Source organism: Toxotes jaculatrix, chromosome 15 (assembly GCF_017976425.1).
Source record: "Toxotes jaculatrix isolate fToxJac2 chromosome 15, fToxJac2.pri, whole genome shotgun sequence".
NCBI classification, from domain to species: domain Eukaryota; kingdom Metazoa; phylum Chordata; class Actinopteri; family Toxotidae; genus Toxotes; species Toxotes jaculatrix.
The window spans coordinates 11,542,283-11,569,821 of NC_054408.1; the positions used below are offsets into that span (position 1 = coordinate 11,542,283).

At 41.2% G+C, this 27,539-nt stretch overlaps 1 protein-coding gene across 1 annotated transcript; it reads right to left on the reverse strand.

Annotated features, from left to right (window-relative positions):
• Nucleotides 1-107: 107 nt before the first annotated feature.
• On the reverse strand, nucleotides 108-27,539 carry agps (alkylglycerone phosphate synthase). The gene is made up of 20 exons (XM_041057599.1): nucleotides 27,343-27,539; nucleotides 23,779-23,868; nucleotides 22,490-22,580; nucleotides 22,272-22,392; nucleotides 22,014-22,088; nucleotides 20,893-20,964; nucleotides 20,215-20,294; nucleotides 18,622-18,702; nucleotides 17,339-17,464; nucleotides 16,926-17,034; nucleotides 13,626-13,753; nucleotides 12,933-12,984; nucleotides 11,294-11,370; nucleotides 11,093-11,205; nucleotides 9,283-9,352; nucleotides 8,008-8,069; nucleotides 6,965-7,054; nucleotides 6,004-6,103; nucleotides 5,756-5,813; nucleotides 108-1,837 (listed from the first exon to the last, which is right to left on the reverse strand). Exons 1-20 carry the CDS (start codon nucleotides 27,525-27,527, stop codon nucleotides 1,716-1,718), a joined length of 1,902 nt encoding a protein of 633 aa, XP_040913533.1. The 5' UTR covers nucleotides 27,528-27,539; the 3' UTR covers nucleotides 108-1,715.

Consider the following 27,539-nt stretch of genomic DNA (forward strand, 5'->3'; position numbering starts at 1 on the left):
GAAACGATGTATAGGAGAATATGAGTGGAAGGGGTGGGGTGGTGCCAGGGGGTAACTCTGCTCTCAACAATGTTGTAGGTGCGCTCAAAGACAAATCAACAACTGGGATGTTTTAGTTCAATTTATTGCACAAACAGCGTTGACAAAATGTACTTGGATGTTACTACATTGTTAGGAGAACTGGAAATAACAAAAAAGGTACATCCATAAAGTTCAAAAGCTCTCGCATGTTTTTGACACGGGGGTTAAATGTCACATAGTGGGTCCCAAACAATTCTTTTTATTTTGGGGAAGATTAAGAGTCAAAAGGCCATGCTGATCCAGGAAAATGTGAAGCATAGATCAGAAAGGGAAAAAAGGCAGGGCTTCTTAGAACACAGCTCTCTTAAAGATAGACTTGGCTTCAAAATGAGCTGCTAAATCGTATAAGTCTGGTATCAAACTGCGGTACATTACAGTATCCATTCCAAAAACGTTTTACACAATACAGATACACTTACAAAAGTCAACTATCTCAGGAGCTGAGGAATTTCTGGGCAACACACTGGAGCTGACATAATTCAGTACAGTGTCTGTAACATAAAAAAACATGATGTAACTGAGTTAAATAGAAAGTTTTAGCACATGTAACTGTCACAAATATCTACGTTTTACAGCCTTCAGAGGGGTTATCTTTGCATATGGAGATTAAAAAACTAGCTGTGCATGATGTTACTAAATGTGTGTGGCAGTTAGACATAGTCAAACAGATGTTTGTATTTGCATGGGCTTATGAGTTGAGTCTTTGGTACAACGCGAGCACCGGGATCCAGAGGCCTTAAATTGCAAACGCAGTCACACTGAAGCAGGCATGATCGAAATGTGCGATGGCTTTTTTTCCAACATCACTTTTTCAGTAACAAACTACGCAAGGAAAACAATTTCAGTACAAAAACTAAACACACAAGGAATATCTCTTTGTAATCATATTGTACCTCTAAGGGTTATTAAATTTTGAAGGTGTAGGGTGTTTAGTCAAACAAGTTTGTCAGCAGAGGTACATGCACAAATACAGGCGAGAGAGTCTCTTATGGCAATAGGTCAGTACAACAAAAGGCATGAGGGCATGAAAAAGACAAACAGGAGACACCGAAAACATCATGTCCAAATCTGGTTTGCTTCACAAGGGGACTCACTGTACACCAGCAGAGTGTGCAGCAGGAGAAGGGGAAGGCAGACAAAAGCTTTAGAAAGGCACAGAGCTTTAGAAAGCGCATTCATCTAGAACTTACCACTAAAGAAGTGCCACACGCACACGTACACACACGTACACACACGTACACACACACACACACATATATATTAGAGGTAAATAAAAAATTTAAGGGTTAACTATGTTGGCAAGGATATGTAGGAAAAAGGTTAAACAAAAGCAAATGTGACAAAAATCAAGGTTTTGTTGCATCATGTCAGGATGCATCGAGGTGTCGCTCTGACAAGCTGAGGCCACGACACGAGAAAAAATGAGCTTCAACATGAATAACAATGATTGTTACAAGTGCAATATAATGTAAAAGAAAAAGGTTTGGGTGAATCAGTAAATGGCACCGAATGACACTTCTGATGAAGAAGTCAAGATCTCTGTCCATTTTAAATTCACATTTAGTATCTATTAATCCAAGATGCACAAGATGCTTTTAGAAAAAGGTGAGATTAAGTTGGACAGGGGCACAAAATTAGAGGAGGTTCCTGTTGCCGAAGATGTTACTAGGGTCCACGTAGTCTTTGACAGATTTGAGCATGCCTATGCCGACATTGGAGATGGTCTCTCTCATCCACTCCTTGCGAAGTTTCCCCACTGAATGACAGAGGAGAGAAAAAAAAATAGATAAACTCAAGGAAGAAGACCGAAGGGGGAGAAATAGAGGAATCGGCACGGCTGATTGCTCAGCAGGCTGCTGGGAGCCAATCAATCTTGTGAGAGTGAGTGAATAAACAGAGGGTGATAAATGCTTTTATTCAGAGAGGAGAAATGTTTTGCATGGCATGATTTATGGAGCTCAGCAGACTATCAAACTCATTAGGCTCTGTGTGTTCCCAGAGGAGGAGGCCGGCTGGCGGTTGTAACGGGCCGTCCCTGGCTCCCTCACTCTTTGAGCCAACACTCCCCACCAATTCCCTCCCTCCATAGTCACCGGGGCGTTTTCTGTGTGTTTCTGTCTCGCTGTGCACACGAGCCCGCTCCTCCCGGTGACCTGTGAGGGTGTCGTGCTTGCTTGTCTTGAAGGCCGCTTTGCGCCCTCTGACACTGGCCTGATCGACAATAGGGGTGCCAAAGCCAACCGTGGAGCATCACACAATGGTCCCCCACCGGCCCCCCCTCAACCTGAGGAGCGAGTGTGGCTGTGGCATGAAGCCTAGTGAGGGTGCCCATTGCTTCACCAGCTGTCCGGTCCGACATACTCCACAGCGTCTGTACCCGACAGGTTCTTAGCAGAGTCTGGAGCCAGCGAGAGGTCTGGTGACTGAGGAGTGAGAAATCTCACTGGAGCCAAACTCTTGTTGGAAAACTTCAAATAAAATAAACACTTTGATTTTCTAAGAGCGAATAAAGCTGCACAGTCTTATGTGTAAACTCAGACACAATCTGTGAGCTTTTACATTTTTTTTTTACTTTTCAACCTGAATAACACAGCAGAGGAAACTGAGCCACAGCTGTGATGTATCGATGTTAAGCTTTTTTTAAACTATTTTTTAAAGAGGGTGTATTGTATATTTAATGGCATTTTTCTTTTGTTTTATATTTAAGACAGTTGGAAAAAAAACTGGGGAGAGGGTGACAATCCCTACGAGCAAGGCTGGATTATCAATTGACCTAAGATGGCTACTGCCCAGGGGCTCCAAAAGCCCCAGACTCACAGTATGTTATTTGGGTTTTGATACTGCACATTTGTTAGGGATTCTGAAATGCTGAGGTAAAATATCAACTAAAGCTGCTCCAGCTGCATTAGTGTATTTCGTGGTCTGGTGCTCATGTGGTACATTTTCCTAAAGAAAATTCTGTTTGATAAAATGAACAAAATAGGGGTCCAACAGCCAATTTTTGTCCCAGGCCTCCCTAAAAGCGTAATCCAGCCATGCTTAGTTAATCAACCAACAGAAAATAACTGATTGTCAATTTAAAGCAAAATTCTCTTGTTCTTCTTCTTGTTTCTCAAATTTGAAAAAATTTGCTCTCTGTTTTGTATCAGTTTAAATTTGAATATATTTGGGTCTTGACTTGTGCTCTGTGAATGTTAATTGATCATTTAAGAACCAAAGAACATGACGTGGGCTACGTTAAAGAAAGAAAGCCAAAAAATGACTCAAAGTCAATCTGATGAAATTAACTTATGTGTTAGGTCAGAGCTTGGGAATCGTGAACTTCTGGAGGTCATGTCAACTTTAGAAAAGAACTCAATATCTTTACTCCAAAACTCAAGAAGATAAATTTGAGAACAGCTCAGCCTGGAACAGGTGCTGCTCGCTGGGTAAACACTTCCAACCAGCACTGTAATCACTTGAGATTAGATACAGGGGCCTGAAAATAGGAAGGTGTGTGATGAGCGTGTTCACACGCCTTCTCCTGAATCAGTAGCAGGGAGCCCCTGTGTTAATAGGGCATGTTGAGGGAGGGGGCCGCCCCTAACACATTAGAGCGCCGCGTTATCAGAGTCCAGCCAGGAAACCCAGATGGGGATCAGCCATGAGGCTAGTGAGGCCCATCTCCTGACAAAACAGGGCAGACAGCGGGGTCACCAGAGACTCTGATACCACACAAAACTCCAGATGGTGACAGAGGGACCAATCAGCTGCTACCCAATAACTAAGAAAGTTCCCTGCTCTTTCTACCACCTCCTCCTCCTCAGTCCTTCCCCCTTGTTCCATCTCCATCCCTCCCTCCTCTAAGGAGAGAAAACAGAAGGTGCTGGGACTGCATCATTGCCTCCATCACTGTGATAATTTACACATCTATCTTGTCATATTCTCTCTTTTTTGCTTGCTATCGCAATCAATCTCACCATGCTTGGTCTGTGCAGCTGAGACATGCAAAGAAGTGCAGGTAGTTATTTTAAATGACAGATTGTTTTTTTTTTGTTTTTTTTTTTAACTGTGGCATATTTCTCTTGTGTGGTAAAGCCTGGGGAAGTGCAAGGCGAATGGCACGAAGGGAATTTCACTAAATCAGGTCATTTTTCTATCTCCTGAGTGCAGTGACCTGTGTGGAGGCACAGTTGGCAGACTTAGAGAGGTTGGAGCTCTGTGGAGCCGCAAGGTGAGAAGAAGATGCTGGGCACCCTGAGGTGGCCCTCATACAGAGGAGACTGTAGAGGCCGAGCTGAGCGTCACCTTTGACTGGGTCTCTCTGACAAATGGGGGTCAGGACATGAAAGACAAAGAGTAAGGTAGCGGCCCCGCGTTCCTGATATGGCGAGGCGGAGTATTGGCTGAGAAGCCGCGGTGCAGGGCTGATAGATGGATGACTCTCCTGGTGATGGATGTTCAACAACTCTTCACTGCTGCAACATTGGTGACCTAGTTAAAGAGGACATTTCTCCTAGCATTCTGGCTTTCAGAGCCCAATAATAATCAAACATAACAGAAATTTTGCCTGTGAGTAAGTGTGATAAATCTGACTCTATGTGAAGTTCAAGTCACCATCATTTTTGTGATGGAACGCAGTCAACACATGGTGATGTGAGCTGAGTATTATGTCCTATAGAAAGAGGTAGAGCACTCTACACACCCAGATTCCCTTACCTACGCCCACACAGCATATTGCTGACCTGCTGTAAACACAGGGCCACAAAAATATATATTTCCTCTGGTGCCCTCCCACCTCACCATCCTTGACTACATCTGTTTTGTTTGATACACAAAAACCAGTGAAACTAGCTCCATTTGTCAAGAGCTGATTGTGGGCAGACAAACCGGCCTGTCTGCGCCCAGATAGCAAGCCCCACTGTTATTAATCACAATTACAGAGTGGGCCTCGCACACGGGGAGCTGCATCAATATCCCCTCCTCTCCCCCCGTCACCTCCCTGTGCTGCTCGGGGTGGCCGGGCCACCGTTTGGAGGTCAGTATACAGCCGGCGATAACGGCTGCATCATTTACCCCGGCCTGCCGCCTCCTTTTTATTAGCAATCTTTTAATTTTGAACCCGTCCCCGCCTTCAGGAAAAATTGTGATTTAATATCGCAGCTGATTCACTGCATACTGTTTTTGACAGGTGTGATGAATAGCCTGAAGTGATGTATGAAAACAGCGAGGCGGATGGCAATATAGATAAGGCAGCCATTTCGGTTAGCCCTGATGGGGCCCAGAGAGTTGTTTCGCCCCCCCCTGCTCACGTTTCATTTGGTCACTGGTGAAATTAACAAATAGCCAAGTCAGAGCAATTCATCTGAGCTGCAGGAAGATATTTTGGACACGTGAAGGAACCAATGAACGATTTCTGACCAAATGCACATTTACAGCACGACTGGCTGCCTGTGCGCTAGCATGGAAGAGCACGTTGGGAAAGCTTGCCATGCTGTCACTGCCACTCAGAACAACCTCTTTTCATAAATTATAATTTAGGATAATGTGCAAATATAAATGTTCATGTTATAAAACTGTCATCCAACTTAGGGTGCTATTCGTGAATAATACACACCTGTTTTGAGCAGTACACAGTACACGTTTTCAAAGACAGACTGGATATTTCTAGAATGAAATTCTTTGATTTTAGTACCTCCATGGTGATGTGACAAGCTTCCTCCATTAGCAAGGATTTCTTCTCTAGCTGCATGCTAGGAAACAAACAAAAAAAAAAAAACACTGATAGTCATCATTTTATACAATACTATATTCTGACATTTACTCTTGAAGAGTCAACTCTTGGTCCTGGAGAGTCAACATAACATTAGATCAGATGTAATTATGTTCTGTGAAGGGACTGGACCATGGCATAATGTTGATAAAAAATAAAACTGGACTTACCTCCACTTGTTCATACACGTGTACTGGATCACTGAGTCCCCTGTAGTTGAAGGCAAAGTAAAAGTAGACACAGGCACCAGCATCATAGGTCTGAGTCACCCTGAAATAAATAAATAAATGAATGAATGTACCGGTAAGTCATGTTTAAACAAGCAGAAAACACTCCTTAATGTTTCACTGAAAACATAGTATTATCCAAAGCAGTGTTTTGTATTAGGGTTCCATTTTAATGCAATAAATTAATTTTTTCTTTGTAACTGGAAGACCAAGTAGAGTGGGAGGTTTCTGTTGTGAACCCCTAACCTCAATTCCATTCATGGTTTCCAGACAGCGTAAGAAGCGTGAAAGCAGTGTCACTTTTAATAACATAGCATAGCATAACATTATCAGAAATCAAATCATAAAATGCTTTTACTGAATCATCCACTGTATGTAACTGTCACTTTGATGTAGAGCAGAAAACTGTTCAGTTTGCTGTTTTACAAAGAACACAATATCCTCCCTGTCCATGCAGATACTTTTTTTTAATTTTCTCTTCAAGAACATCTTTTTGTTGAGAATAAAATGCTTCTTAAGCTTGCATGTTCTCTCTGTGGGTGCAGAGCCCTTGTTCATTTGACATGGCCCATCACCTGGCACACTGACTGTTCTAGAGGTTAAATGGACAAATCAATCATGTGACAGACTGCAGCCGGGAAATGAATGGCTGTAGCATAATCAGGCTGAGGCCTAATCGGTCCTCAATCGGCGATCAGCAGCCTGGTTCTCCTCAACCGGCTCGCCGTCTGTCAGATTGTCTGTCTGTCTGTGTGGTTTTTGCTAACTCACAGGGGTCTGGAACACGACCGGGTTTGCAACTTCAATACCCTCTTGGTATCAAACAAAATGTGTCTTTGGGTATTGTGAGATCATGCACTACAATTTATGTTAAAACTGTTTTTTTTTTTTTTTAAAACAATACCTGCATGTGGATAGCGGTGGAAACTGCACTCCCTTCTCTTTACACTCTCGAACAATGCGCGCCTTTACGTTCCGGCAAATGTCCAACACCCTGGAAACAAAGTAAATATCAGATTGAAAAAGTCGTGTCTAAACCAGACAAAACAGAAACAAAATGAGACTTATGTTATGTCACAGCTTGTTCATGAAATATTTTAAGAGTGAAGTCCAAACTGTGATATTTGTGTATTTAAAACCTGAGAGTCACATGTAGGGGGAATCTAGTTTAAAATAAATAAATTAGTAGTTGCAAAGGGACACCACAAATTAGTATTCCCTGTCATCCTCAAAAGGATAAGTGGTACAGCTAATGGATGGAATGGATAATTAGTACTGCAAAACTATTAAAATTTAGAAAAAAAAAAAGACCACAAGGCCAGAAAAGAGGAGGAGGACAGACAGACTAACATGATGGGCATTGTGGTGTGGAAATGGCCGCCAGTCCTAAGCATGTGCAGCCGTGTGTGGAGTGTGGAGGATGGGGAGGAGGATGGGTAATGAGCCAGGCACATATGCTCGCCTCAGTGCCTGATCTCTTGGTCTGTCCCGTCAGGCATGTTACACGACAAGGAGCTGAGTGTGCTCCTGTTTGTTGTGTGTGTGTAAAAAACAAAACAATGGTAAAAAAAAAAAAACTATGTAGAAAATGCAGAACACACCACATGTGGATGTGAGATAAATTTGTGCCCCTCATTATATTTCCCCACTCCGAGCACATACGAGGATCTCTCTTCTGCATGTGTGTGTGTATATATCACTAATCGTGGGTTTGTAGGCTGAGGAGGCAAAGCTTCCGCCAACGCAGAGCTGGCTGATAGAGGCGGAGAAAGCAGGCATGAAGGTGAACGTCAAAGACAGAGGAAAAGAGTAATAAAAGAAAGGAGGGGAAACAGGAGCAGGAAGAAAACTAGAGGGCTCTTTCAGGACTGAATGTGTGGGAGGTGAGTAAAGAAAAATGTTAAATGTTAACAGAGGAAAGCCCAGAGCTCATATCAGGGTATCTACCTGTCCCAAGGCACAGAGGTTTCAAAGGACTCTCCGATCACATAGTAGTCCATGCCCAAGTCCTGTGCAGAATACAGTACTAGAATTAGAAGGCTGATAAATGAATGGTCACTCACTTGCACATAAGGAACCAGAATGCTGGGGGAAATAAGGTTATACAGGTAATCAAACAACAGGTTTACATGCACTGTAACAACCTGGTTACTGCAGAATCCACACGTTCTGTCTAGTAATCTGGTGTCTTCCCCATACCCAACCTTATTTTGGAACTGTTGGTTATCGATTTTAAGTGCATCAGTGTATTAGTAACTGTGTAAGTGATGACTTGTGTTCTCATTTGAGAGTTTTTTTTTTGTTGGATGGAAAGTGCAACAGATGAACAGGCTCTCACAGTTTTCCCTTATATCACTGTCTAAATTTTACAAATTCTCACCTGAACACATTTCTAAGAAATATGTGTGCTGTTTTAAAGAGAGGTTGAAAATAAAAAAATTTTTTTGTTTTCTTTATGAAATTATAGCTCAAATGGGTGAGACATGCTGCATAGATGGTTTTGTAAAACTGGACAAATATGTCTTTTCAAGCTTAGCTTTCAAGCCATCTCTTGTGCAGAAAGAGTGCCAGTTGCAAAAGTGAGAAAAGGTTTAAGAGTGTGTGTCTGTTCAGCTCCAGAAACTGACTTCAAGAAGCCACTTTGTGTCAGTTTTTCAGTTTTTGTTAAGACTTTTAATTATATTGCTTTATATCTGATGCATCAAAATGTGTAATCATCATTCCTTTCATTCTGCTGCTGCTGTCACAGCAAAATTTGCTCTGTCTGAAGACAGATGAAGGTGCTCACTTATCCTTGTAAAACAACAATTATAAACAATTATATTACCCCTATACATGGCCGTGAGAACAACTTTCTCCAGGGGAAATGTAGCTGGGGAAAAGGCCTATGCTGATTATAAAGGGTTTTGTATATGGAGTTAAAAAAAATCACAGCAGAAACCTATCAGTAATCTGGGTAAATGTTTCTGTGATTGTTAGACAGGCCTCTGACAGAACTGTCCTAAGACAACTCTATTGTCATTCTGAGTGCAGCCACTGTGATGCTTCAGTGTTAGGCAGCCTGACAACAACTGTGACCAGATCAAATCAAAGATCTCCCGAGGTCACATTCTGCAGCCTTTCTGTGTTGCTCACTATCCTATCTGCTGTCTGACTGCATCACCCTACCCGCCCCACCTGCCCTTCAGTTCAGGCTGAAGAAAAGCCAGAGGAGTGACCCACCCGGAGGTAAGCGATGACGAAGGTCAACATGTAGCCCCTTTGCCCATTGTCCTCTCCGGCTGCCAGGCCTCTGGAAGCAGATAACAGGGTTAATATTTAACAGTTCTTTTCTTTTAGCTTTTGTTGGTCTGACCACTCCCCCTCACAACAGCTGCCTGGGAGCCTGTCAATCCAGCATTGTACAGATCAATGAAGCAATGCTCTGTGCATTGCCACAGGTCAGCCACACATCCATCACCTGCAGTGGGTAATCAGATTTTCATCTACCACCCAAACTAATCAGGCCAAGCTCATTAGAAAATCACTATATTGATTTTCACCCTTCTTCCTGTTTTCAAAGACCAGAAGAAAATATTCCTTACAGAACCACACTAATCCATCACTGGCACTTGATCTGATGGGTGATCATGATTTATTTGAAATAATGCAATAAAACAGAGGGTGCTGCATGTAACTGACAAGTTTCTTTTGATTTAATTGCTGGGTATCACCAGGGCAGTGCTCCAGCTACCTGCAAAATCTAGGCACTGAACCAAGCAGTAAGACTAACAGAAATACATGATCAGTACTCACTACCCAGGAAGAAATCAGTGACATCTCCCAGAGAGGAGCTGTGAGAATCCCTGGTGTGTCCCTGTTTAAAACTAAGCTGTAATGAGCTGCTGGTTTAGGTTATGTTGAAAGAGGTGATGGTTACAACATATGAAGAATAAAGTGGTCACATTTGCATCAGTACTTATTTTTAAACAAGCCTTTCTGTTGCCCAACTTTTATGATTAAATGCAAATTTAATTTATTTTTGTATGCAAGGTATATTGTCAGCAAAATCTGTTTTCAAATGTTGCTGACTTTCAAGAAAAAAAGCTGCCCACGTAGTTTACAGCAAATGAAGACCTCTTAAGCTAAACTAAGAAAATCTTCTGGTAATAATAAATTAAAAATTGAGGAAAATGCAAATCAGCTGCTAATTAGTCCCTTTAAGTTAGTAAAAGAAAACAAGAATGGTTCAACAACAGAGAGACTGCATTGCAGAAGATGCCCTTACAATCTGATTTCCATACAGATTTGTGTTGATTTTTAAAAATTAGATTTATACCAGTTTTTCTTGTATCATTAAAATTAAAAACAGGCAATTTCCCAATTTCTAAAAATATATCTGAAAATTAGGATACCTAAGTGTTGAAAAAATAGCCAATAGCCAAACATTCAAACATATAAATTCTTTGTTAGACAGATATGTATAATTAACCAGTTGAAATGCACAAAGGTTAACTTCTGTTAGGATGAACCCATCTATGATGCTTCTGTTAGGGGTTTAAAACAGGCTCATAGAGAAAGCATCCCTCTCAGGCTGACAGGTAACTGATTTCCACCAAAAAAGCCCTCATTGATCTGTTTCATGATCAATCACAACAGTGAAGCCCTTCCAGGCTGTGTCCTCTCGCCCTATGCTGCCTGAGGGGAGCTGTGCCCCACTATCACTGCCCACACCACACCTACTTTAACATAAAAACTGGCCTGACAGGAGGACATCCACAGGTGATCCATCAATCCACACTGACACAAACTATTGAGTGGAAGACCAAGTCTGAAGTGTGTAACTGTGCTTCTCCATCCTTTCCACGGCTACTACATAATGGCTGGTTGAATAAAGTGACATCAATGCCTCAGGGAGCTCCCTATCATGTTTAAAGTCCTACTAAACTGGTGTTCTGTCATTTCTGTTCTCTTACATGGCCAGGATGTTTAAGTCATCTTTGTGACGTGCATTGTTCTGAGACAGGAAGAAGGAGAGAGAGCAGCTACTCACCCAAATTTTGCAGCAATGTCATAAACTTGCTTCTCATGCTGCAGGACCTTCTCACGGTCTCCTTCAAACAGCAGGGTGGCCACACACAAGTGGTTGGGGTCGAACCCTTTGAACTGGTGATTAAAGGGTTGGATTTATTTTTCATGAAAAACACTTGGAGCGAACAAATGGTGATATTGCCTTCTAATTTTTTTTTTGTACCTTGGTGATGTAAAATTTCTTCAACCCATCCAAAAAGGATGTGAAAATTGAAGACACTTGAGGCTTCAGGGCATGACCTGTGAAAATATCAGATAAAAGTCAGCTCTATTTATGTACAAAGAAGTGAGCCTGAAAAACTGATAATATTTTTCACACATTAGTCATACCCTGCTTCTGTTTGCATCCTTCAGTGTTCTGAGAGGGCAAGCGAGCCAGATTTATTTGGGGTTTCAAACAAAAGGAGGAAAAACAAATGGTAACATTTGAATAACTTTACAACTGGCCAGTGGCTGCCAGCGACAGCGACAATAAATCAGAGGGTTTCCGAAGGGAAGTGGGGTTGACATAGCGATATCCGTCTTCCTCACCCACACTTTTTGATTTATTCCTGATCGGACGCACAAAAGCGCCTGTGGACAAGCGAAAATGAGGGGCTGGGGCCAATGGGATGGTTATCAATCACAGCGGGGAAGTCACGGGTGATGTCGCAGAGACTTAACAGTTCATTTATTTCCCTCCATGCTCAAGTCTCTTCATCACTTAGTGTCCTAATTGTTTCCATTCCAAAATTTGATTGCAGGTCTTTAGGTCTCTCACAGCCATCATACTCGTTAATTAAATACTGAACATCCAGAGAGAGAAAATTACACCTACACTGTGCAAAATTTCACTTTTAACTCTCCCTCCAGTGGTTCGGTTGTGTTTTGGGTTTTTTTTTGCATATCAACACACCCTGCTACTTACTACAACATTCTCATTTTTCATCTTGTGTATCAAGACAGGCAGTGTTAAATTGTACTTGTAGTCCCAATCTGAAAAAGACCTGTGAATACATCAACTCTCCTTACTCAACAGCCAACATGATTAAAAGTGAGGACAAGCCACTAATAAGCCCAAGAAGGTATCACAGAGCCATGAGTTTTAGTTATTAGTGAAAAACCTGGTCGCTTCATCTTCCCTACTTAATGCTAAGAAGTGCCTACTCTGTGAAAAGTGGAAATATAGTGGAGATAATGAGATCCCTGGAGACTGGAGATCTCTGGCAACGCCAGATGCATTCCACTAGACCTTAAGAAACAACATCATAAAACTTCAATGTAACAACTACTTAATTTTGGCCAGGGTCATTTTTTAAAATCTTTTTTATACTTTATCTGTGTGTGTGTGTGTGTGTGTATGCAGCTATTCTGCTACAGAAATAATAATCAATTTAACAATTCAGCGCTGTAGCAGGCAAAATCATTGCATTCTGTACTATTGCCATTCATTGTTCTTATCCCACAGATATATAGTACATCAATGAAACACCAACCCAAATATTGGAAAAAAATATACAGTATGAGAAACGAAATTCAACTCTAAATAAATATGATTACTACTATGCTGCTATTTAAAAGCCTGCCTTGTGCCACATGTTTCAAAGCTCTCTGATCAAAGCCAAAGGTTACGTTGGGGCCTAAAAAGGAAGGAACACTTCCTGAAAATGAAAACCAGGTCAACCAAACAGCTTACTTGTGTAGTGAAGGGTTACTGCAAAGCACTCAAGGCTTAAATAAGAGTAATGTTTGAATACAAGATGTAATGACAGCAGTAATAAGCTGAGGCTCCGATATATTGCAAATGATCTAATAAAACTTACCAAATTTAAATTGTTCATTATCCATGAGTCGTATAGATGCTGGAGCACATCTCTGTAAAAAAAAAAAAAAAAATCAATGAATAAATATGAATATTTAAGTTTGTTTGAATCAGAATTTGTGAATGTCAGAATGACAAAAATGACAGAACTAGGTCAAATGATTGTGCAAAAGATAATAGATTCCAGTCACCTTGAGTCATTTCCTATAGCTTGACAAAAAGTTCATGTGACATTGTAAAGTTTTAATTTGCTTTGTTTTGGCAGAATCAGCCTGTGGTGTTTTGGTTGAAGTAGAAAACCAGAAAAAGCAGGGGTGGAAAAAAGTCTGAACTGCACAAAATGCATGCATGTACTAATTCAACGTGCAGAATTAACCAGAGGGTACTGATGAAGGCTGAGGAGAACCAGCGAAGTTGGACATTCCACAAAAACCTGTGCTTGTCATATAAAGATTGTGGGCCTGGGTCGGGGCCCTTTAGGCAAAAGTGGGAAAAAGTGTTCAATTTTGCTAGTTTAGTTTGGACTACTTATGCTTTACCAGAGAGCAACTTGATTTACCAATACATTTAGATGTATTTCTTTTGTTAGCAGGTCAGTTTTAAACAAGTGAAGATATTCTGGCCTCATTCTCATGTTGTGACAGGGAGCGAGAGCAGTGAAAAAAACATGTTGAAAGATTGTTTAAAACATCACCTGTCTGGCAACCTCTCGAAGACAGGCAACCCCCTGCTCAAAATTTGGGAAAACAACAGAGCCATATTTCTGATACTCTGGCATGGGACGAATCTTCATCGTTACCTCAGTAACCACACCCAGGGTTCCTGTGGAAAATCACAGTGAGAGATTCTGAGTAGCAAAAAAAACGAAGTAAATCAATTCCCACAATTTATATGGCCTAACCCCCTCTTAGAGCGGAACTTAAGACTGTTCTACAGGGCTCTGGTACATGTCCCAAGGGTTTTTGAGGTGACCTTTGTCTCACATTTCACCTAGTAGATCTGGTTTTCTACCGCACACTGGGGAACAACTAAGATTTATCAGCTTAAGAGCATAAGGAAATAAAGCAGAGGTCTATCAAAGGCAGTGAGGCCAACAGCAGCACCACATCTACAGGTACAAGGAAACCTCTGACTGACCTTATGACCCTGAAAACTGTCAGTCGTTAGCTGCTGCTGCTGCTGAAGGAGTCACATTGCATGTCTGAAAAACAGTGTCTACTCTCTGTCACACAGCAAATGTGGTTGGAATTAATACTTAGGAAAAAAAAGAAGCTGCTCCTGTAAAAGTATCCAAGTTCACAGTAAACCGTAGCTAAGCAGTGCTGTTTGCCATCCCCATCCCGCCTGGAAAATAAATATTATAAACCAAATATTACAAACCAAAAAAGAGAGGCTGTTTGGAAAATTATTTTCCAGCACCCACAGTTTCATTTCCTGTCACACTGTGTAGACATTTTTCTGACTTTTAAGGGAAAGATACAAGGATGTTCACTTAAACATTTCACAACGAGGAGTGTATGAAAATTACACTGAGTGACCAGAAAAATAGAAACCACAGTAAAATCTCATGCAATCTCTGCAAAAGTGGGTATGATGGCCACATGGAAAAGATGTGGTGACTTTGGCTTTCTATGGTTTTCATTTGTGAAATGTTTGAAGGAAACACTAAGTACTATGCTAAAAACAACAACAGAACCCCAGTTTGTGGCACAATAAATCCTACTTGTAAATATAGTTGTGAATCCAGTTTTTTTCTATTACTACAGATGTCCAGATTACTACAGATGAGCAGATGATACAATGTCCATTTACAGATGTATCTCCTCTGAACATAGCTGGTCCATTAGGAGGCTCTCAGCCTGTTATGGGCTGTTAATGAGCCCTCTAATGTGACACTACATGCCATACGCTGCTCCCTAGTGGTCTATTGGAAAACATGTGACTCCACCAGACTTTAGTCAAGAAAGGCTCCTCCTTCCGGATAGGAGGCAGGAGGAGTCACTGAGGGAGCAAGTGAGGAGGAGTCAAAGAAGCAGAGAGAGAGAGAGAGAGAGAGAGAGAGTGAGAGAGAGAGAGAGAGAGAGAGAGAGAGAGAGAGAGAGAGAGAGAGAGAGAGAGAGAGAGAGAGAGCTAGGGAGGAGCTAGTAAAATGGGGTAAAGGAGGGTAAGCAAGTGAGGAGTGAGGTATAAAGAGAAGTAATAAGAACAGCAAGGTCAGAAACACAGTCTACTGGGGATGAACGCAATGCAAAGAAACACTGGGGTCCAAGTTAAGCCATTTTTTACCATGACTGAAGCTACTAAACCAACCTTATCTTACAGGATTAGTATTTGGGGTGAGGGACTATTCGCTATTACAAGTCTCTCTGCTTACAGTATCAAGAATTTGAGATAAAAAAGGCTGAGGGGGCAACACTGACCACTGTGAAGCCACCACTTCAGAATAAAAGAACCAACTCTGCACATTAGTTTTGTACTGGTTGGATTCACACACTAACATAACATTACATCCTCCATAGTTGACGGGAGTTTAAAGGACAGGGGGATTATCATTGATTATTCCAATCATCCTTCTTACACTGGTTGTAGTGGCAGGGGGGGTACTTTGCATTCAGGCTACTTCAAGGTCAGAGAGATAGAGAGACCCGGTTGTTGTGCAGTGAATGAGAAACTTGAGGTTTCACATTAATTTCTAACAAAATGGATGCGTTCCACTTAACATGCAGAGCAGAGCTAAGGGTTTGAGAGTGGTGCTTTGTTGTTGTTGTAGTTGTTGTTGTGGCCTACTGTCAAACTGCAGGATGGGATTTCTGGGGTGAGGAGATAGATAATTTTAATGAAACCGAGTGGTGGTGTGACCTCTTAGCTCCAGTGTTGGGCCTCCCAGAAGAACATGTCCTCTCAGAGAAGTGTGGTCCTGTCCCATCTCTACTTGTGCACCAATCCCAAGTCTTCAGTTTTTACTTTAATGACCTGATGTGTTTTAAGGATGTATTTAAAAACACTGCAGCTATTTTGGAAACAGCAAACTTGTTTGATGTGCTTTTTTTTCCCCAGCTGAATGGAAATTTTTTGATTTGTCAACTGTCACAATTATTTTACATGCTTTTACACATATAAATGTATGCGAGGAAGCTCTCTGATTTTTAGTTCATTCAAAAAGGAAGATAGGAAAGCTCGTACATCAGGGGAAGTGCTGACAAGAACACTGATGTACAGCACTGTGTTCACTGCTGTCACCACCCTACAAATTTTCCTTTTGGAGAAGTAAGATGCAGGAAAACTACATGAATTCTATATGACCCCATGAACTTGCATTTATTTAAAATTTATAGCAAAAGAATTTCAGGCATAAATAATAAATCTGGCTGAGTTAACATAAAATATTCCAAACCTGACAAATGTTGGGTTGACAAAACAGGAGGTCTTATTTTGACCAGTTTACCAGTTTAGCATTTATGCAGATGTATTACTGGTCATTAGCTAATGAATAACAAAATGACTTAAAACACATTTGAACTGATCTTATACTGGTTTTCTCTTGGTACTGAAATCAGTTCTAATGAGTACAAGTGGAGACTTCTGCTGTGATCCCAGCCCAGTCAGGGAGCAGATTGCTGAGCTTTGTAGGGCGAATATAAAGTTTGTATCCACAGCTGTTTAACATAACGATGCCAAGAGTCTCTGAACCTCCTCATTATGTAGGGGGAACCTGGCATATGGCAGTATTCTCTGTGGGCATTCACAAGGACAGGGCACCACAGATGGGGTGGGGAGGACACTTGCTGGTTCCTAACTAACACACTAACACCCCTCCAGATCACTTCCTCACCAAAAGCTGGTTAATGTGTAAGAAGCCCACAGTGTGGGAACCATCCTGATGTTACTGTTTTATCTTAAATTGTTACAGAGCTACAAACACACGTTAACAGACAACCTCAAACACGTGCCCACATGTCCTGGTGTACTGAAATCACATGAGAAAGGAGCAAACCTTCTGAGCCCATGATGAAGTGGTGAATGTCTGGCCCCGTGGACATGCGTGGGCCCTGACAACTCTTTTCAATGACACCTCGAGGGGTCACCATCTTTATGTGGACAACCTATTCAGTCAGAAAACAGCAAAACAACAAACAGTTTTAAGGAACAAAATTATGCAAACATTAGTCTACTTTACTTTCACAGTTCTTCAAATGTTGTCAAAGAGTATATGTGTGCCACGTTTCAACAAAATTCACAACCAATACTGTGATCACAGCATTTTAAATGTGAAGGTTAAAGTCCAAAAAACTCTTGCTAATAATTTCCTTTCTAATTACTGCGTAGTAACTGTTATATCCTGACTACCTTTCCGTGTTTCGAAAAAACACATGAGCAGGAAGGTAAAGGTGAGGGTAGGGAACATACCAGGTCCTCAATGTTGCCATAGATGTTCTTCTTCATGCCTGATGCTCTGGTTGCTACCCAGCCCCCCAGGGAGCTGAACTCCATGGAGTCAGGCTCGTGGCCTGTACAGTAGCCACTCTCATTAAGCTGTGAAAAAAGAAAAAAGAAACATGCATTTGTTGTTGCAATTAAAACAAAGCCAAAAATATTTGGGAAACAATGACGTTGTAAAACCTCAAGAATGCTTTAATAACAACCAAAAAGAATGATAAAGCAAAGGGAAAAAATAATTGCAACTCTGCTGCTGAATTTCACTGCTCTCTTTATGCTGAAAAGTTAAAACCCAGGTTTTATGGGATCATAGATTTTTACAACAGCCTAAAATAAACCAAGTGGAAAGAGCACGAAAAGACTAAGAAGGGAGATTACTGCATTATTTGGGCAGTGTCAAATTCCACTGCTTGACTAGAAGCACTGATGTCCTGTGAAAAACAATAGCCATACACTTCCAGGGGACTTGTTAAAGCCTTTTTATTCATACAAATAGAACAACAATCAATTAAGAACTTCACCTCTGCATGTCTAATCTGTGATTTAGACACAGATGACATCTTATTAAATGACATCTTAGTTTCTTACCATGTGGCCGTAAAAATGTGTTACTGTGCAGTTTTGGGATTGTTCTGTAATGCCACACAAAAAAAGATCCTTTGAGCAACCCAGTAACAGTAACCTTCATCAGAAGCACCCTTCCTTAGGGGTCATTCAGGAACCCACACATTCTCTTCAAGGCAGCCCAAATCCCAAAAGACTGCATTTGGAGGCAGAACATTTAATAGTAATAATAATAATAAGGACATTTAAGTACAACAACAACAACCCCCACCAGAAGCACAATACGGGGGTAAAATCAGGCCTTGTTTTATCACAGCACTCCCCTGGAAGGCAGTTTATAATGCAGACCCATCTGCTCCATCAAAATGGTCCAGTCTAAATGCAGAGGTGGAGTCTGCTTTAGATGCAGCGCACGCATTCCTCTACATCAAACGCCTGCTCCTTCTCCATTTTTCTGAATTAGCTTGATGGTGCCATCTGCTCACACTCTCTAATCTCTCCCCTTCAGCACTCTGCTCCTGTCTCAAACTCCTTCCTAAACCCTGTTAGATCCTCTGAGCAAAGAGTACCAAGGTGACTGAGCGTGGACAACCTGCATGTGAATGGTCACACAGCTTGACTGCTGGCACATTTTACAGTAACGTAAGCTCTTTCAGTGATGAATATGAATATGGATGAGCAGTACTTACCAATCTCTCCAGATCCTGACCGACGATGCCAGCTTCCACGTGAGCAGTTAAATTTTTCTCGTCAATCCACAGAATGCGGTTCTGTAGTTAAAAAAACAACAAAACAAAACAACTGTTGTTTTCTGCCGTTCAGTATAAAAAAAATACTCTGTGATGCTGTTTGTTTCATTTGTCTCAATGAAAGCCACATCATTCATTTGAGGTAATTTACAGGCTCTTTACAAAAATGTTGTATATCACCATATCTGTCATCTGAACTCTAAACCTGCCTACATCTGTTATGTTGACTTAAAATATCTCAGACATAAACACTGCCCTCAACAGCAGTCCATGGAGACAGACCCTTGGCAGTTTTCTAACAATGCTGAAAATTTTGCACTAGCCATGTCCTTCCAGTCTGACGGTCACATGTCTGAGAATAAATGTATGCAGAGGGGCTAAGGGACAGAGAAAAGAGAAGTTTCCTCAAGGTTAAACTCAATTTAACATCTAATTCCAAATATATGCTTCTTATCTGGGCTGTTGGGAACTGGGCCTACCCCTACCTGCAGGAGGTCATTTCACACCTGCCATCAATTATTCTCCAGAGGTAATAAACTTTATGTTCCTACCATACAGCTCCTTTCATGTGCTTCCACTGGAGCCACCTCACCTCTGACCCCTGACACAGAACACTGGTCACTTGTGTCTGTGGCACCAAACTCAATGACCGGTAGGCTAGCAGCATCCAGACAGCTTATATATCATTTCTATGTGTGCCTGGATCAAAGGGCTGTACAGTACTGGTGACAATATTCATCATTTTATAGTATAACCAATGAAACATTATCATGTTCATGGTGAGGGAATTGTTATTTCCCTAGGATTAATGGCTGATGATAAGAATCATAACTGTGTTTTAACTACACACTGCATACTTTTGCTTTTAAACTGAATAATGCAGGAATTAGGAATTTGTTTAATATGTGCACCGACGGTGTGTTTGTTGACTATAAAAACAAGTCTTAGTCTAAGTCTAAGAATTAGAAAGATATTCAGAAACAATTTACATGTTTAAATTCATGTGTTTTCAGTTATTACAAAATATCCTTCTCACTTCATGACACTGGTGTCTCTGAATAAGAAGAGTGATGCAGAATGAGTCTCTCTCTTCTGACCATTTTTCCAGCCTCACTGACTAGATAAACAGTTACACCAGAACAGTGTAATGCAAGTCAATACAGAAATACTGCAATTACCAGCTTTGATAAACAGTTTAATCCACATTAAGACGCTGTCAAAAACATGTTGAATTAGTGCTATAGTATGATAGATTTTGAGGCTGCAGTTTGTGATGGTGTTATGTTATGTTACATTAAATTACATTAGTGGCATATAATTTCAGATTTTGTCACTCTCCATGTACCTTAACGGGAGACCAAAATTTATTAACATATTTAATGTAATCCCGTTGTGACATGTACTGACAACAGCCTCTCAGACACAGTCTCAGAAACATCACATTTCACAGTGGATGTATTTCTTAAACTGCATTTGACATACTTTGATTTGGATCAACTCTTGTGACATGTGCAGACACAGGTGTTTACGTACCATCTGTGAGGTATCCAGAGAGACAATGGACCGAGTTTCCTGTGGGGGGCACTCTAGAGCGCTGGAGACACTAGTACCTCCTAAGAGAAAAAAACAACAGTATCAAGAGGAGTTACAGTAGAGAAGCTTTCAAATGGACCATGTGAATATACTGGACAGTTTCCTGGTTTCAAGCTTTTAAACACAAACACACAATGTCCCACACAAACATAAGCTCTGGCAGCAGATATATTTATGAATCAAGGGCTGGATATCAAACCTAAATACTTAATGCGTACAGACTGAAATGTGTGTGTAGAATTAAGGACTGAAATAGCATGGTTTGCACAGTGCAAATACCTCAGCCTAAGGAGACAAGGCTTCAGGACTTAACTGAATAAACGTGTGACTGACCTTTATTGATTGTATCTTCTCATGAACCAGTTCAAATTCCTGTGATACTGTATAAGATTTATTTTTGCTATTTTGCCATCATAATTTAGTCAACGGTAGTCAGTGACAGGAGACAGGGTAGGACAGGTGCGGTGCATTATTCATTCAGAGATTATGAGGCTTCATTAACAAAAAAATAATAATTTTACAAGCATGGGAATAAATAATGTATTCAGGTACGTAAAATGTACACCTTTAGTACACATCTAGTCTCCTGTATATACAGTACATGACGTCTAGACTCACCTCCATATGGTATCAAACAAACATTATGTTTGCATGCCAGTTCCACGATTTTCACTACATCATTGTGGCAGTCTGCAAAGACACAGAATATCATTAAAAAAATTAGAGGCCATCATAAGGGAAATGTTTCCATTTATTGTCCTCTATAGCATTCATATTAAATGTTCTCATAATAACAAGAGTAGACACACTGCAAAGGAAATAAAAGATGGCACATATCCCTACATGTATACAGAAGACAATACATAAATTTATAGGGCCTGAGCCATTAGAGCAAGGGGGACCAGCAGAGAGGCAGGGTGCGTTCTGATTTGCCTGATGGTTGAGATTTGCCTGGGGCTTTCCTCAGGCGGAGTCAGACTGCATGAAGCTACGCTCTCTGGGGTGGGATGTGCTGGATCAATACAAATGTGCTTCAGCCAATCACAGAGCCAACATCCATTCACACTGGAGTGGTGAGAGAGTGGGAAGAGTAGCAATACCCACCTACATGGATGTGCTTGACTGGCCTCAAGTGCTTTTAGAGGCAGTGAGAAATGACTGGGTTCTAGTACTTTTTGCCATCCAATTAAACACACAGCTTTGGCCTACGGATTACAGCTCAACAAACCAAACCTCCACTTAAAATACACAGCTTGATTTGAAGCGACTAGTGAGGAATGCAAATCACAGGTCAAAATATCTACTGGATACATAGTAAATGAGAGTGTATTTTCCGAGGTTGGAAAAATTCAAATTTGTTGCCAGTGTGGATGAAACGATGCCTACAGTTGCTTGGTGATTTGCTGCCCATTTGGGAGGCTGCTAATCAAGTTTCGACCATCAGTCAACACTCATTTGCATGATAAAATAGTGCCAGCCATAACAAACAGAAAACCAATCTCAGAATCATAATTCATGGGTGTACTGTGCAGGGCCAGACTGTGGAGTATTGGGTGTCAACCATCCTCCCCCTGACGCTTCTTATTAAGCTTCCACTCATACATATTAATATCCCTGCCTCTGCAGAGATTAACCCTTTAAATCACCTAAGCCGGCAGTGGGATCAGTAATGCTATGTAGGAGGAGAAAAACAGACCAATAAAAAACACACACACAGATGACACAGCTTCTGAACTCACTTGGCCATACCACCATATCTGGAACACGACCAAGTTTCCCTTCTCGGAGGGCAAAGATCTCATGTAAGCAATGACCTACAGGAAAATGCAGGAATGAGACAACATAAGTCCACAGAAATTATCAAAATCATCACAAATAAATGCATTATTGCTAAATTAAAAATCCAAGGATGTGCAGGCTGCAGTTTACAAACAATAAAAGGTTACAATGTGAATGATTTTTTAGGGGGGGGGGGGGGGGTAAGGAACATGCCTTACCGTGGGCGCGAAACACTCGGTCCTCTGCATCATGACTGAAGGGGATACCTGTGGATTTCAGTTCCTCAACGAAGGCGTTGTTAAGAGTGGGAGGCTGCACAGCGCTGATATTCAGAATGGGCTGAAACAAAACATGCCATTGCGGTTTTGAACTGTGATTGAGTGCTCTCCTTTGCCATTCACTAAAGATACTACAAACAAACATGAAATGTACTCACTGTTGCTGGAGTTTTATGCTGCAGACTGGCCCCAAATGTGCCTTCAAACCAATCTTTGAGACCAGGGATGATCATACCACTTAGTCTATACCTATGTAAAGTAAGACAGATAGTATGGATAACCAATTTAAAAAAAAATCAAGTGAAAGCAACAGTGAAAGTCAAAATCCTGAACTGAAAATATTTTAATCCTTGACTGGTCTTATTTTCTTGGAAAACCAAACCTGTGTCTAATAAGAACAGAGTGTGAGGTTTGAGTCCAATGAGGTTATTAGGCAAGCAGAGCAGTAGTGACAGTGCTGTCCATGTGATTGCCCTCACCATCCCTTGCATAATTGAGCTGCTGGCACAGCCTGGGCCAGCCCATCAGGAGACTGTGGTGCGCCTTTGTCCAAGAGACCATGAAACACACTCTATAATGAAAAAGCCTCTGTCACAGGGAGCGCGGAGGAGGAGAACACCATCTTTGACATTCATTCAACTGCACTCCAGCCTCCGTTACTGTACACTGCTTAGGTAGCGTCTCAGTCGAGAGGGAGCGGAGCAGTTTGTGGCAACTGCTCGCCAGGAGGAAACCATTTGCTGTGCAACATCCTGTTCAGCTCCTCTCATTAGTCAAAATACATCCTCATGCACCCTGTGCCAGGTCTCCATGTTTACAATTTGACAGGAAAGCCTGTCTCTGCCAAAGTCATATGTCATGATTACAATAACAAGACCCATCTCTACTTCTGTTCTTGTCATGAGAGACAGGGATAAAGGTGGAGAAATAGCTATTCTTTGTTATATGCTTTGTGAATTTGAGGGCAACTGGCTTTGTTTCTGCACACCCTCAAACATTCAAACTAAATCTTTCTTCTCAAACTGTCAGTCAATAAATGTGTTTACTCCCAACTACCCAGAGACACACCAATAATTACTAACATAACATGTTCTCTTTTTGAACAGACTGGAGAGAAGTTTCTGTTAATGAGCAACAGAGTTTGGGAAAGCTGAAAATCCCAACCAGTGACCTTCTCAGATGACAATGAACATTTCAAATGCCAACCACTAGGTGGCAATAGCACCACATTGCTGTGAGTGTAGGAAGGAGACAGCAACTGATTTCAAAAGCTAGGTTCACAGAATGGGCTGTAAAAATGATCAAGGCATAACTCCAGCCTGCTCACAGAGCAAGTCTGAATGCTGAAGCTTAACACAGTGGCTGTACACTGACTGATTTCTCTAAATCATCAACACTTGAGCATGAAATGTACCCCTAAGAGTGGTGGTGTGACACTATACTGTACCTTTTGCCAGTAAATTCTGCTTGACCTTTCTTATTGAAGAGGAATCTTGAATCGCTGTATCCCCAACCGTTCCATTTCATAATCTCCTGCCTGTGGAAAGATAAATATTGTCACAGGTTAACAACCCACATGCTAAAGTTAAGACATGACATGAAATATCATCAGAGGTAGTTACAAAAACACATGTGAAGGTGATTCCTTGGGGAGGTGACCTGGTAAATTCTTTATTTGCACCACAGTCCCTGTGGGCTGTTACAGGCTTGGCATGAGCAATTTCCCCAAGATTAGAAGGAAACTACTTCATGATAAGACTGATATTTGAACATACAGACATATAAGATTTTGCTGGAAGAAAACTTTCCTCATTTTATTCAGTCATTCACAACCTTTTCATTCATCTAAGGTGGGACCAGCTATCAGTTGGCAAATTTACAGTTTGGGAGGTTGCAGACAGGCACACCTACGATATTCCCTGAGTGCCGACCAGTACACAACACTCTGCAGAGAGGCTCACAAATAAAAAGCTTGTTTACATGGTAATGGAGAAGCAGAAGCGACATATTCAAACAGCATATCCATCAACAGAGGAAGCTACTGACTCTCTGCCATTTCCCTTTTGACACATTAAAATCTTTTGAATTTATGACACCTGGCAGGCAGTCTTATCCAGAGCTACTTTGAATACTGCTAAGTTTTTATGATTAGGTCCTGGCAAACATCCTGATCTAAGAAGCTTCAGCTAATTATTTAGCACAGAAATCCACTTAAATAGCACACAAGCGCCAGTTGTTTGCTGTCAAAGCAACAACCAGATTGGAATGCAGCCAGTGACTACTAAAGGCGTTCCCCCAAAATGGCTGAGCTTACTATTCAAAGAAGATGTGGAATTTCTCAAACAAATGCTACTATGCTATTACTGTTGAGGGATGTTCCACTATAATCACCAGCTCCACAACCAAAGATGATGCTATATTGTCTATACCGTAACACTGCACAAACCTTGTGTGAGGTGCTTAGACTTGCTGCAGAGAGACAGCTCTAACACCACTCACAGAGCAGCCATATCTCATGAGCCACTTGGGATGGGATGCTAACACAGTGGAGTAAAAGCCATAATTAAGAGTAATACCTGCCAAAATGGAGTTTCCTATAAATTAAGAGGGAGAACAGAAATGAGAGTGACACACTGAGTCATACTTTAATGAATCTTCCCTACCACTGATATGCTGTCATAGGTGCAGAACACACTGACTAAAAATTAATCAATAAAAGGGGGCAAGTACATGGTAGGGTCAGTGAGTACAGACTACTATTACCCAATGACAATTTCAGGCCATTAGCAAGGTTCTGTTTAAACACACAACAGTGGTGGTTGATGAATCTATTTTGATAAACAAGGATCTTTCCAGTCTGCAAGTGACAACTGCCTTGACTCAGACTCTGTATGTTTTCCCATCCTGGCAGTGGGACATCTCCTCTGCTGCTCTTCTGTTTTCACCATAAAGATTTTTTCCTTATCTGAATTGAGGGGCAGTGGGTAGAGGTTGTTGTATACTGTACAAATAGTGAAAACCTTAGAGACAAATTTTGAGCTGTATCAATAAAAGTGCATTGACATGACTTAAATGGACCAATACTGGATCTAATAAAATGGAGAGAGAGCAACTTTATAATGAAAAAAAAATGTGTGAATAGTGTAGCAGCTTTTAATGCTCAACTGAAATTCCTTCTACTTTCAATATCAAAAAAACTGTATTACTAACATAAAGTTGGTGATAATGTCAATCAGTCTTTGACTATGACTTGTGATGAAGTTATGAGATCTGCAGAGTTTCAGATATCTCTAACTCCTGATAAGTATTAGAAATACCAAGGTATACCTAATAAACTGGTAAGTTTAGATAAGTCATACAAATTAAAACAAAAGTGGATATTAATTTGTCAGTGCACCAGTGGTGGTTGCAATGGCGGAGCCATGCTTTTAAATAAAATGCTGCTAAACTGGAACTCAGGCCCCACAAAACAAGCAAATCAGGATTTTTGCCTAAAACCACTTAACCAACTCTACAAGAAAGGTGTCACTAAGAACATCAGCACAATTGTACAAAGGCTGAACACAGGCTGAAGTGAGGAAGTGTCTTGCTACTTCTCCCAACAAACAGTGACAGTCATTTTATCATTTTATCATCATCAGCATGATATGTGCTCGTGGTCAAATAACAAAAAAGGCAAAAGCAAAGTGCTTATATGAAACTCTAGTGTGTATCTATTTGTTTGAAACAAATATTTAATTCTGTTGTTGCAATTCTTTTGTTGTTTACCTGAGCTATTAAACTGCCCGTTTAAAAATTAAATGGTTCACCATAACATCTGGTATAACAAATAAGGCAGAAAGACATAATATTTTACCATATCATCGTTGTGTTACAATGACCAGAACAGGACATGATGAATTTCGCAAGGCCAAATTCACTCTTGCTCTACTTTACTTTTAGCTATGGTTGTTATTTCAGACTGACACTAGATGTCAGCACAGTGTGGTGGTGTTTCCTCAAAAGGAACTGAGCTGCCAATAGGTTGAAAATCAGACCACCACTTGTCCTAGCCAATCAGATCAACAGAAGAGACAGAGAAGTTTTCCCGTTTCCTCCGACTGTTGTTACAAATTACACTACATTACAGAACGTTTTTTCTTCTTTTTTGAGGTGTACCACGTCTTTACATCCAATTATTAAACATCAAAAACTCCCAATGATCAAAGCTAAATGATTCCCCAACATGTCACAGGACTCAGTTGAAATAAACCACATAGCTCATGTACAGATACTGAGAGATAAAGCTGACGAGTCAAAAACTACTTGCCCGCTGTATGTAACGTTCGCGCTCACAGTAACAGTCGTACGTAACAGTAACAGTTACAATAATGCATGTACGTAACGGTAATGGATATAGTAACTGTTGTAATAACAGCAACAGTTACAGCAACGTCTGTACTTAACAGTAACAGTAACAGTTACAGCAATGGCTGTGTGTAACAGTAACGGTTACAGTAACGTTAGCATGTAACAGTGACGGGTACAATAACAGGTTATTGCCAACTTGCACTTAAAAAAGTCGCCAATTCGATTCAACGACTGCTATCTGAGGCATCAGAAAATGCCAGAACATTAGCCATTACAGCAACGCTTCTGTTAAGCGCTTACACCCTCACAAACACGAATAAAAATGCCACGACTAATGAACTGATCTGTTATAAGCCACTGCGAAAGCTACAATTCTAAGAATGTCGACAACAACGTCAAACTCTTGAGTGTAAACCTAGCCGCACCCACTCCGTAGCAAATGAATGGCTACTGTCTGACGTTAGCTTGCAGGCTAACTAAAAACTGCTTTAGCCATGTCTCTCTATGTCATTTATGTTTAGAGGCCAAAGGGAAGCCAGTCTTTCAGTGTATGTCACCCCACTGTAATTGTTCAGCGGGCAGTCCAATGTTGTTAGACTTAATAACTAGCTAAAGCCACAGAATGGACTCTTGTCCATTCCGCTCCATCACAGCCTTGTACCTCCTCCTCGGCACCGTCTTCGTCTCACTGGAGGCATCTGGCTTGCTCCCCTCAGCTTTGCACTCCGAGGCTATGAAGCCCGAGTCATCGTCCACCGGTCTCTGTAAATGCCCGGTAATTATCCTCAGTCTTTGCTGTGCAATCCGTTGCCTATCGGAGCTGCCGCCGCTGCTGTTGGACGCCATGCTGCTTCCGTG